The sequence below is a fragment of the Sphaerodactylus townsendi genome, linkage group LG16 (genome assembly GCF_021028975.2).
Source record: "Sphaerodactylus townsendi isolate TG3544 linkage group LG16, MPM_Stown_v2.3, whole genome shotgun sequence".
NCBI classification, from domain to species: Eukaryota; Metazoa; Chordata; class Lepidosauria; order Squamata; family Sphaerodactylidae; genus Sphaerodactylus; species Sphaerodactylus townsendi.
The window spans coordinates 1,380,252-1,393,027 of record NC_059440.1 but is presented as its reverse complement, the minus strand read 5'-3'; the positions used below and the strand labels follow the sequence as shown (position 1 = coordinate 1,393,027).

Here is a 12,776-nt window from a genome sequence, read left to right as displayed (position 1 = left end):
CCCCACCCCCCCCCCCCCCCACCCCCCCCCCCCCCCACCCCCCCCCCCCCCCACCCCCCCCCCCCCCCACCCCCCCCCCCCCCCACCCCCCCCCCCCCCCACCCCCCCCCCCCCCCACCCCCCCCCCCCCCCACCCCCCCCCCCCCCCACCCCCCCCCCCCCCCACCCCCCCCCCCCCCCACCCCCCCCCCCCCCCACCCCCCCCCCCCCCCACCCCCCCCCCCCCCCACCCCCCCCCCCCCCCACCCCCCCCCCCCCCCACCCCCCCCCCCCCCCACCCCCCCCCCCCCCCACCCCCCCCCCCCCCCACCCCCCCCCCCCCCCACCCCCCCCCCCCCCCACCCCCCCCCCCCCCCACCCCCCCCCCCCCCCACCCCCCCCCCCCCCCACCCCCCCCCCCCCCCACCCCCCCCCCCCCCCACCCCCCCCCCCCCCCACCCCCCCCCCCCCCCACCCCCCCCCCCCCCCACCCCCCCCCCCCCCCACCCCCCCCCCCCCCCACCCCCCCCCCCCCCCACCCCCCCCCCCCCCCACCCCCCCCCCCCCCCACCCCCCCCCCCCCCCACCCCCCCCCCCCCCCACCCCCCCCCCCCCCCACCCCCCCCCCCCCCCACCCCCCCCCCCCCCCACCCCCCCCCCCCCCCACCCCCCCCCCCCCCCACCCCCCCCCCCCCCCACCCCCCCCCCCCCCCACCCCCCCCCCCCCCCACCCCCCCCCCCCCCCACCCCCCCCCCCCCCCACCCCCCCCCCCCCCCACCCCCCCCCCCCCCCACCCCCCCCCCCCCCCACCCCCCCCCCCCCCCACCCCCCCCCCCCCCCACCCCCCCCCCCCCCCACCCCCCCCCCCCCCCACCCCCCCCCCCCCCCACCCCCCCCCCCCCCCACCCCCCCCCCCCCCCACCCCCCCCCCCCCCCACCCCCCCCCCCCCCCACCCCCCCCCCCCCCCACCCCCCCCCCCCCCCACCCCCCCCCCCCCCCACCCCCCCCCCCCCCCACCCCCCCCCCCCCCCACCCCCCCCCCCCCCCACCCCCCCCCCCCCCCACCCCCCCCCCCCCCCACCCCCCCCCCCCCCCACCCCCCCCCCCCCCCACCCCCCCCCCCCCCCACCCCCCCCCCCCCCCACCCCCCCCCCCCCCCACCCCCCCCCCCCCCCACCCCCCCCCCCCCCCACCCCCCCCCCCCCCCACCCCCCCCCCCCCCCACCCCCCCCCCCCCCCACCCCCCCCCCCCCCCACCCCCCCCCCCCCCCACCCCCCCCCCCCCCCACCCCCCCCCCCCCCCACCCCCCCCCCCCCCCACCCCCCCCCCCCCCCACCCCCCCCCCCCCCCACCCCCCCCCCCCCCCACCCCCCCCCCCCCCCACCCCCCCCCCCCCCCACCCCCCCCCCCCCCCACCCCCCCCCCCCCCCACCCCCCCCCCCCCCCACCCCCCCCCCCCCCCACCCCCCCCCCCCCCCACCCCCCCCCCCCCCCACCCCCCCCCCCCCCCACCCCCCCCCCCCCCCACCCCCCCCCCCCCCCACCCCCCCCCCCCCCCACCCCCCCCCCCCCCCACCCCCCCCCCCCCCCACCCCCCCCCCCCCCCACCCCCCCCCCCCCCCACCCCCCCCCCCCCCCACCCCCCCCCCCCCCCACCCCCCCCCCCCCCCACCCCCCCCCCCCCCCACCCCCCCCCCCCCCCACCCCCCCCCCCCCCCACCCCCCCCCCCCCCCACCCCCCCCCCCCCCCACCCCCCCCCCCCCCCACCCCCCCCCCCCCCCACCCCCCCCCCCCCCCACCCCCCCCCCCCCCCACCCCCCCCCCCCCCCACCCCCCCCCCCCCCCACCCCCCCCCCCCCCCACCCCCCCCCCCCCCCACCCCCCCCCCCCCCCACCCCCCCCCCCCCCCACCCCCCCCCCCCCCCACCCCCCCCCCCCCCCACCCCCCCCCCCCCCCACCCCCCCCCCCCCCCACCCCCCCCCCCCCCCACCCCCCCCCCCCCCCACCCCCCCCCCCCCCCACCCCCCCCCCCCCCCACCCCCCCCCCCCCCCACCCCCCCCCCCCCCCACCCCCCCCCCCCCCCACCCCCCCCCCCCCCCACCCCCCCCCCCCCCCACCCCCCCCCCCCCCCACCCCCCCCCCCCCCCACCCCCCCCCCCCCCCACCCCCCCCCCCCCCCACCCCCCCCCCCCCCCACCCCCCCCCCCCCCCACCCCCCCCCCCCCCCACCCCCCCCCCCCCCCACCCCCCCCCCCCCCCACCCCCCCCCCCCCCCACCCCCCCCCCCCCCCACCCCCCCCCCCCCCCACCCCCCCCCCCCCCCACCCCCCCCCCCCCCCACCCCCCCCCCCCCCCACCCCCCCCCCCCCCCACCCCCCCCCCCCCCCACCCCCCCCCCCCCCCACCCCCCCCCCCCCCCACCCCCCCCCCCCCCCACCCCCCCCCCCCCCCACCCCCCCCCCCCCCCACCCCCCCCCCCCCCCACCCCCCCCCCCCCCCACCCCCCCCCCCCCCCACCCCCCCCCCCCCCCACCCCCCCCCCCCCCCACCCCCCCCCCCCCCCACCCCCCCCCCCCCCCACCCCCCCCCCCCCCCACCCCCCCCCCCCCCCACCCCCCCCCCCCCCCACCCCCCCCCCCCCCCACCCCCCCCCCCCCCCACCCCCCCCCCCCCCCACCCCCCCCCCCCCCCACCCCCCCCCCCCCCCACCCCCCCCCCCCCCCACCCCCCCCCCCCCCCACCCCCCCCCCCCCCCACCCCCCCCCCCCCCCACCCCCCCCCCCCCCCACCCCCCCCCCCCCCCACCCCCCCCCCCCCCCACCCCCCCCCCCCCCCACCCCCCCCCCCCCCCACCCCCCCCCCCCCCCACCCCCCCCCCCCCCCACCCCCCCCCCCCCCCACCCCCCCCCCCCCCCACCCCCCCCCCCCCCCACCCCCCCCCCCCCCCACCCCCCCCCCCCCCCACCCCCCCCCCCCCCCACCCCCCCCCCCCCCCACCCCCCCCCCCCCCCACCCCCCCCCCCCCCCACCCCCCCCCCATTTGGCAATGGGGCCAGATTCTATAAAGGGCAGCCCCCCCCCCCCCCCAGCATCACTCTCAAGGGAGAATTCCAGGAGGAGCAACTTCTCCTATGACAGGACAGCAGTTGCAAATATCTAGACACCCACACGGCCACTAGAAGGAGGCGCTGCAGACAAGTCCTGTAGAGAAGCTGGAAACTTTTGTGCTTGCCAGTCATTTTCTCAAGATCGTAATGTGAGAACCGTTTATTTTTTATTTATTTCTTTATTTCATTTTTAAACCCCACTCCCCCCAAGGGCTCAGGGCGGTGTACATCAACATCATAATACAAATATAAAACAATCTATAACAATTTTAAATTAGTAGAATTTAAACAATTTAAAATTTACAATTTACAGATGGCGACTTATCCCAACCCCATTCCCGCCCACGGGAGACCAAGATGGTATGGGGGTCAGATGGTCATCCCGACTACAGCCAAAAGCCACGGAACAAGGTCCATTTACAGGCCCTGCAGAAACTCTGAAAGTCCCGCATGAGACCTGGTCACCATAGTGATCCCAGAATTCCACCAGGTGAGGGTGTGAGACAGTAAAAGCCCTGTGCCCTTGACAGAACAGGCAGGATGCCACCTAGACCAGGGATTTCCTGTAACCATCTCACCTCCGTAGTGCGGAGACTAAATGGGAGCAGTCTGGGGAGATGCGATCCCTCAGGTCATGTAGGCCCAATGCCGCTAATGGCAACAAAGATTGAGACCAGCACGCTGAAGATGTGAACTTCCGATGGGCAGCCAGTGTAGATGGTATAGGACCGGAGTAATCCAGTCCCAACTAGCTGTTCCCTGTAGAAGTAGTCTGGCTACCCGCGTGATTTGAGGCAATTTCCAATTTCCGGATCACTGACAGGAGGCAGGCCAGCGTCAGAAGCGTTACAATAATCCAGCTTCGGGGGGTGACCGTTGCATGGTTCACTGTGGCCAGATTAGAACGGGACAGATGCAGGGGCTAATTGTCATGCCTGTCGCGGATGAGTAAAAAGCGGTCCAGACAGGTTGTTGACCTGGCCCTCCGGTGGCAATGCCATAGGGTCCAAAGCCGCGCCCAAGCTCTTAACAGTCGAGGTTAGATGTAAGACCTGCGCCCGTTTAGCGACGGCAATAAGCAAAAGTCCACCGGTCTCTCCCCTCGTCCCAACCACAGGACCCCTCCGCTCTTTGCAGGGGTTTAGCTTCAACCGACTTTTGCTTTCCCTCGCACTCACCCAGCTTAAACTGCTTCTAACAACAGCACTGGAGAGCTCCGTAGGGCCACAGACGGGCTGCCCTCTCCGCGCATCCATGAACCACGAAGCTGGGTGGTGTGTCATCGGGCGACTGATAGCACCGCCAGTCCCGAGAAACTCCGGACCTAAACTTGCCAGGGGCACATGTAGATAAAAGCATGTCGGGGAGAGGGATCGCCCCCTGCGGCACCCCACATTCAATGGGGTAGCGCCTGGAGTTCTCCCCCCCCGATGCCACCCGCAGTCCCCGGTCTCGGAGAAATGAGGCCAGCCAATCCAAGGCTGACCCACAGACCCCGGACATCAGCCGCAGGCGGTGGACCAAGAAGGTCGTGATCTACCACTGCGTCGAACAGCTGCGGGGAGGTGAGATCTAACAACACCAGCAGCGCCCAGACTCCACCTCTCTGTCCAAGTGGAAGCCGGGAGTTCGTCCTGGCAACGGCAACCAGCACCGTCTCGGTCCCATGGCTAACTTACTTGAAACAGGACTACTGAAGGGATCCAACACATGTGCTTCATCCAGAAATCTCTGGAGCTGCTCCGCCACCGCTCAGCCTTCTTCAGTATTACCTTGCCCAGGAATGGTAGATTAGAAACTGGGCGGTAATTACCGGATCCTCAGGATCTAACAATGGTCTTTTTCAGGAGGCTGGCTGAGACCACTGCCTCTTTAAACCTTGCGACCGGAAAGCCTCCTTGCTCAAGAGAGCTGCTGGATAATATCCAACAGGTGGTGGCTCTCTTGAAGCACCTCCTCCGCTAGCTTTCACCAGCCAGGAAGGGGTAACGGGTCAAAAGCAACATGTAATGAGTGGGCACCGTGACAGCTGCCAGTGTTCTGTCAACATCCTGATAGGTCAAGTTCCCGGTCGAAGTGGTCCAGATGAGGGACTCCAAAGACGGCCAAGGGGCCTCTAGTTCACTTACTGTAATCAACTGTCGCGGGTAGGGTTTGGCTAAGAGCCAACACTTTGTCCTGCAGGAAGTAGCTTCGCGAATGTCTCACAGCTTACACGACCAATTTCTCTAATTTAGGGACCCATAGATGAGGTCATCAATGAGCCGGATCACTCCTAAACAATTGTGTTGACGTGTGCCAGCTTCTGCTAAAGAGGAAGCCAAAAATACCCTACTCTTGCAGCCTTCACGGCACCCTCGTAGGATTTCATAAACGTCTGATACGAGTGTCTTGTCTCCTCGTCAAGGGTCCGCCGCCACACACGCTCCAGCCGTCTCAGTTCCTGCTTCATCCGTTGCAGCTCCTCAGTATACCAAGGAGCCAGTCTGGTGCGGGAGCGGAGAGGGCGCTTTGGCGCGACAGCCTCAATGGCTTCAGAGAGCCTGTTATCCCAGCCCTCTACCAGCTCATCAAGGGTGCCGCCAGTGGGTGGGGTCTCCCGCAGAGCTTCCTGGAACCTCTCTGGGTCCAGTAGTCTCTGGGACCCAAGAGATCCTGAGGGAGCGCCGGGACCCCAGCCCAGAGACAGCACTTGTGGGCATAGCCAGTGAAGTGGCAAATGAAATGCTGGTGGAGCATACAAAATTGCAGGCAGTGTTTGAGCAGGAGGAGTTGAATAACTCGCCTCCACATCATAAAACAGAGCATTTCAGACCGTGGCTCACAACTGATATCCAGATTTTGGCGGGAGTTTTCATAGTTACGAGGAGTGGAACGAGGGGGGCTCAGCTCAGCCTGTCACCTGCAGACTGATGGCCAGGCAGAGAGAGTGGACCAAGTCCTGAAGCAGAACCTGGGCCCACTTACAGCACTTCATTGCCTGGAAACATTTTCCCCCAGGGCAAGGGGTTGGCACCTGGCAGGTGGTTGCCCCACAGTTGTTCGGGACTTCCACCACAAATATCCCAATAAACTGGGGGGGGGGGGAGGCCTGGGGGAGGCAAAATGTCAACACCCCGCCCGGCTCTTGCCATCGCACCAGGGAGACAGAGCACCACAACCCCCTGGCTAAACCATTAACAATGTTTTACTTTGCTTATGATAGTAGCAACAGTTTTTCCCTCCAGCCAGGTGGCACCTGGGTCTCTTCTAGCCTTGGAGAAGCTGCACAGCTGGGAAATGGTTGGGGGAAAGGAGGGAGTATTAACAGGAAGCAGCCTGTTGGAACTTCAATTCTGGCCAAGCCAGAGTGCGTCCTGCACTCACAATCCTCTGGTCAATAAACCTAGTCTGGCTACTGGGAGGTCGATGGGGACGACACAAACCTTATTTTAACCATCTTTCTGGTTTAAGAGGGTTTTTTGGATTTATATCCCCCCTTTCTCTCCTGCAGGGGACTCAAAGGGGCTGACAATCTCCTTGCCCTTCCCCCCTCACAACAAACACTCTGTGAGATAGGTGGGGCTGAGAGAGCTCCGAGAAGCTGTGACTAGCCCAAGGTCACCCAGCTGGCATGTGTGGGAGTGCCCAGGCTAATCTGAATTCCCCAGATAAGCCTCCACAGCTCAGGCGGCAGAGCTGGGAATCAAACCCGGTTCCTCCAGATTAGATACACGAGCTCTTAACCTCCTACGCCACTGCGTATTTCCAGAATTATACCAAACTGTGAACATTCAATTCTTTAGAAGATCAACCCCCTAACACAAAATTTTACAGATTTCATTGTGAATGTTATTCCAAGGTTCTTTAACAACTGGATGTTTCTACCACAGGGAGATAAGAGTCATGATCGGTTTCCTGCATCTCCATCATAAGCTATAAACATCTATCTACGGTACATAACAAATGAGAAAAAAAAGAGCCATTTTGGGACTTCTTGTGGGTTTTTTTGCAAAATTGTAAAACGCAAGAAGTCCCAGCCAGGCCCCTTCTCTGTTCCTGTGGCAGCTGGGAATCAGGTTTGGCTCCAAAGCTGGACAAGGCAGGCTCCTGAATCCACTGAGACTAGAAAGCAGTTTACAGCCACGTCCCTGAGAGCTCAGGCCTACGGGCGGAACAGAAATCATGTCAACAAGAAAAGTGCACATTTGTCTTCCAACAACTGCAGGTGACACTTCCTCAAGGAGCTCAAAGGGGTGTTCCCAGAGAAGCCAGACTCTTCCGCCTAGTCGGGGCCTGGCCTACTTGACGAGATGCCTCCGCGGTGCTCCCGCCAGTCTTCAACCACAGAACTTCCCAAGGGCGAAAAGGATTCTATTTGCTGAGAGTTCAACTGAAGCCAGCGTTTCCTCTGCTAAACCAGATATTTAGTTAGCAAAGCAAAGATGGGAATAACTATCTTTTTTTCTTTTTTGGACAATTACTGTTGTTGCAAAGGATCACTGTTCTCATCTGACAGGTATGCAAAATCATTTATTTGCTTTGCTTACAGCCCTCCTTTCTCACCAAGACTGATTACACAACAGAAAGCGATACATCAGGCAACCAATGAGCAATGCAGTTGGCCGAGGACTACAGATTTAAAAGCCAAAATGAACAACAAATTATCTGAGAAGGGAATTCCAAAGGCAGAAGACGGTGCAGTTGAAAGTAAGGCCCAGAGCGATCACTGCAGCAGAGAAGCAGGGTCCTGGCCCAGAATAAGGTGCCCTCGAGAGCAATTCCTACTTCCTTCTGAACATTTCCATGTCGTGCATTCTGCAAAATGACCCTGGGGGAGCAGGCGGGCTGTTCCAGGCGGTGGGCGTGGCTGCAGAGAGCATCCCCCAAAGGGGCAGGGCAATGGCCCACCTTCCGCACTTGCAAGGGGCCGCCTTCAGAAGGCTGGGCCCAGGTCACTGCTGCTCTGCTGCTCTGGAGTGAGCTGGAAAGAGATGCCACCTGAACCTCCTGCCTGTCAGGTCAGGGCTGCTCGACAGTCATCTGCATGACCTCCAAGTGGGGTGGAGACTGGAGGTCTTTGAAGAGAGGCTGGAAGGCCACCTTTCAGGGGTGCTTTGGTTGTGTGTTCCTGCGTGGTAGAGGGTTGGACTCGATGGCCCTCGGGGTCTCTTTCAGCTCTATGATGCTATGATTCTACGGCTATTCTTTGGGTCAGACCCCATTTAAACTTGCTTCTCTTAACAGCATCTCCCAACCACAACCAACTTTCTGTTGTGGATACAAATGCACCAGTCTTCTGGGCATACACTTTGCGCAAGTTCTAAAAGGACCCCTGGCCCCGAGACTCGCATCTGATGGTGCTGCTACACAGCCACGCCACACCCACCAAGAACACAAAAACATTCCTGCAGTGCCCATCCTGCGCTTGGGCAAAGCAGCCCTTGCTCATGAGCACTGGAAGCACTCCTGGAAGGAGGAAGTGAGGTGCTCTTTCCCGACTCCAACAGAGAAAGGCTTCCCGGGGGAACATCACAGCCCCTGCGACTCTTCTAAACATCCCAGTGGGTCGCAGACCGCAGGGAGCGCTTCTTCCCAGAAGAAGAGAAGAAGAAGAGTTTGGATTTACATCCCCCCTTTCTCTCCTGCAGGAGACTCAAAGGGGCTGACAATCTCCTTGCCCTTCCCCCCTCACAACAAACACCCTGTGAGGTAGGTGGGGCTGAGAGAGCTCCGAGAAGCTGTGACTAGCCCCAGGTCACCCAGCTGGCGTGTGTGGGAGTGCCCAGGCTAATCTGAATTCCCCAGATAAGCCTCCACAGCTCAGGCGGCAGAGCGGGGAATCAAACCCGGTTCCTCCAGATTAGATACACGAGCTCTTAACCTCCTACGCCACTGCTGCTCAGAACAAGCAAGCGTCAGCTTCCTGTGAGCACAGAGGATCCTTGGCCTTAGAAAGGGAACAACCCTGGATATGGATTGTGTCACAAAGTAATTAGTTGCGGCGGGATGGGGGTGGGGGGACTTGTTCACACCCAGCAGAAGGAGAACCTGCGCACCAGGAGCAAGGTGGGTGCTTGCAGAGCCACCTATTCCAAACTGCAAACTCTGAGAAGCTCCACAGAAGAGAAGAGCCAATAATGCCTTCGCTGCAGAAGAAGTTGGGCCAACGAAGGCTGTCAGAAGCCACCACAGGCTCCAAATCCTCCAGGCTGACCACACCGTCCCTCGAGCAGCTCCAGAGGCCCCCGGAAGTGAGGAACTGGAGCACCACCCAAACCCCAGCGTCCCTCACGGGGACCGGCCGAGGCATTTTCCTGGGCAAGACGGGAAAAGCCAATGATGTATTGATACAGAAAGTGAGTCATGGCATCTAAAAAGTCAGCCCGCCACACAAAGAACGGCAACCAATTCAAACCAAGGAAGTCTATTTGCAAAGAACACACATACTGATTTGAACGTTTAAAAACCCATGCACACATGGAAGTAGTTCCTTGGAAACCTTCAGCCTATTTCAGCCCAGAGCAATTCAGAAACCTGCTGCAACACCTGCCCAATCTCACACACACCCCTTTGATCCCAAGCAGACCTGTCCAGGATCACAGAGAAGACACCTGAAGCCAAACACTGACCGAAAAAGAACACGTCGGCTCATGCATGAGTCCCGGCCAAATCGGGATGCTCCCAGAGCCCCACGCACAGGCAACGAGGGACGGGGCGCCAAAGGCACCTTTTCAGACCTTACCTGGATGTATCTCAAGGCACTCCTTAGGACGCTGAGGTTAGAAGTTTTCTTGTCATCGATGTTGGGGATGTTGCGTTTCAGGGTCTCAAAGCATTCTTTCAAATGGGCGCGTCTGTAGAAAACAAAAGCCACCTGCTTAGTTAGCATTTGGAACAAGCAAGGCACGCTGGTCAGGACCTTGAGCCTATTATGGGTGCCATGAGGTGGCACCTTTACACAGGCGATACCGGGGACCGAACAAGGGTCCTCTGGCACGCCAAGTGGATGCTCTCCCACGGACCTGCAGTCCCCTTCCCTGGTCCCTAAATTCCCAGGAATTTGCCTCAACGGTCAGTCAGTTTGGCTTCATCAGGGCAAGGCGTTATGGGACAAATAAAAAATTCTTGGGCAAAAGCCCGCTTGGCACAGCAGTTGGAGCAGGACGAGAGATGCCCGAGAGCAGCAGAGCATAAACTGCGAAAGAAATAAATAAGTGAAACCATTCATAAGGTTGATGTGATGGTAAAATGGGGAGGGCAGCTCTCTCGAGCTCTCTGAAGAGAGGAGGGGGTTAAAAACGTCAGCCAGCCATCGCTCATAGCCAACAGTGACGAGGTATTATGGTGTGGAGATGTTTTTAAAGGCTTTTAGCCTGCTTGAACGTGGCTTCATTATGTAGCATGATTTTATTGTGTTATCAACTTGTTTGTGACTCTAGCTACAAGGAAAGGAAGAATGCAAGTTTTTAAACGACTCTGGTTCGTCCCTCAACACAGCTTTCAAGCAGAGCACTGGCAAGCCAAACACCCCCCCCCCCCGAACCCCCGAGAGTGCAAGTAGCGCTCCTGCCATTCTTTTCCCAAGAGGAGGCAGGCCGATAATGCAAACCTTTCCTCCAAAGAGGAGACCAGGTCAGCAAGCCAACAAATCTTGTCTGAAGCCCATGAAGGTCAGGCTGAGAAATGGAAAGTCTTTGGGGGCTGCTGGCACAGGCGGCAAAGCACCTCACCCCCACCCCCAGGAGCTCAGTTTGTACTCAGTCAGTCAGGTGGACCTTCTTCTATGCCACACCATTCCCTTTAAGGCTGCGCACCAAAGGAGATCAGAAGGAACAGGCCGGCCGGCTCAGGGCAGACACCACACCCAGCCAGGAGTCAAGAAAGGTTGGGCATGACTGACAACCCATGAGGCGAGGGGCCAGACACCCAGAATTGGAAACCAGTTCAACGTGGACTTACAAATCATGGCTGGCAGGGGCTGATGGGAATTGTAGTCCATGAACATCTGGAGAGCCACAGGTTGCAGACCCCTGCACTAGTGCCAGTTCTATGCAGACCAACAGGCCACAGGTACAGCCTTCCTTCTGCCCGAGGAAGTCACATTGCACCAGATAACAACAGACGCGCACAAAGGCACGATGCCACAATTGGAACACGAACCACGGTTTGGATTTGAAATGATGCTTGGCACAAACAGTGGTTTGGCTCGCTGTCTGCCTTCAGTTGGGAACCTTCCCTGCCACTGCTGGACTTCTGATCAAAGAGCTTCCAAAAAGCCTTGGAATGCAGCCAAACCTCCTCTCAGCTTAGAAAACCAAAATGCCCATTGACTCCCCATTTTGCAACCTTCTACATACCTGTTCTTCTCCAATTTATTATGGACCTCCCGAGTGCCAACCCTAGAATTTGAAAAGAACAAAACATGCTGTCAGCATCATGTTCTGAAAAATCTCCCCAGGGAGAGGTTTCCAAAGAGCACAGAAGACCCAGAGGTCCCAGGGAACGGCTGCACTTCCCCATTGCTGCATATTTAGGTGCTGCAAAAGGCACCAGAATAAGGGAAGAATTGCGCCTGAGCTGCATGTGCCGAGGAATTGTGGCAGAGCACCGAGGAGGTTGAACGGGCTGCATGTTTCCATTTTTTAAATGCTTCCTTGTACGAAAGACTTTTTGTAAGCAGACTATCAGCACAGCAAGGTTCTATCCCAATTGTTTACCTTTTCCCCTGCAACACAGCCTTTCTATTTGCAGGGAGTTTGTCACCCAGAGAAGTAGTCAAAACCACAGTCTGTAACTTATGGTTGGAGACTGCAGGTTAAACAACCATGTTCATGGCTGGGACATGATATCTGGCATAATAACTGGCAATAATCAATATTCACTGCAAACACTGAACTGCATTGTGTGGCATAAATGATTTTTAAAGATCCCTTGGAACTCTGGAGAATTTATCCTATAAGTCAATGAAGGAATCCTAAAGGAAGTTGTAGAAGTCAGTACTTCGAAAGAAGAACAAAGGAAATTAGAGAGTCACTATTCTTTCACAAGCCATAGCTGAAAGCCCCCTTCCCCAAGGCAAGGATGCAACACAAACATCCTATTTGCCAAAAAACTCCACACCAAAACACAGGGAATTACTGAAGTGGAATACTGATGGCGCGAAAAATGTCCCTGCAACCCTTGCACGGCTCAGACTCCAAATGGTCCATTCTGCTCGCTTGTCTGGGATAACAGGCCTAAAAATGTAGCTGTGCAGCAAAAAGGGCAAAGGACTCTGCATAACAAGATGGGGGGAATCTCTCCGCCTCTCAATGAGTGCCAGTCCTCACTCCACCACACAGAGCAGGGGACACCCACAACACCATCCCTGTTTCTCCAGGCATGCCTCACTTGCATGGCAGACACGACTGCCAAATCCCGTTGCCCTGGCAACAAATGCATCTGTTGCAGTCAAACTGCTGAGAGAAGCGCGCACCACAAGAACGAGAGGCTCAGCCTAGCATGTCATGCAGCACAGAAGCCAGGCGATTCCAACACAGAGTGTTTGGCTGTTGTTTGGGGAGGGGGTGGGGGGTGGAAGGAAACACCTCTGGAATTTTGTGTGCCCCAAACACATTGATGGCCAACTTTTCACAAAAGGCATGAAAAACATTGGCTGCCATGTTAATTTTGGCATTTGGTTGGCTAGCTTTGTTTATATGG

The 12,776-nt window shown here is 61.5% G+C and overlaps 2 protein-coding genes across 2 annotated transcripts in view; one reads left to right on the top strand and one right to left on the bottom strand.

Moving 5' to 3' along the window:
• Nucleotides 1-12,776, top strand: part of NLK (nemo like kinase) — a 543,928-nt gene that overhangs the window by 426,680 nt on the left and 104,472 nt on the right. The gene's annotated exons all lie outside the window — the stretch shown is intronic.
• The window catches only part of MNT (MAX network transcriptional repressor), a 57,114-nt gene that overhangs the window by 28,773 nt on the left and 15,565 nt on the right, over nucleotides 1-12,776 (bottom strand). Inside the window, exons 3-6 of the mRNA XM_048518844.1 lie at nucleotides 11,432-11,473; nucleotides 9,704-9,928; nucleotides 9,172-9,388; nucleotides 4,579-4,698 (exon numbers count right to left, since the gene is read on the bottom strand). Coding sequence (XP_048374801.1) covers nucleotides 4,579-4,698; nucleotides 9,172-9,388; nucleotides 9,704-9,928; nucleotides 11,432-11,473 — 604 coding nt within the window. The remainder of the gene's footprint in view (nucleotides 1-4,578; nucleotides 4,699-9,171; nucleotides 9,389-9,703; nucleotides 9,929-11,431; nucleotides 11,474-12,776) is intronic.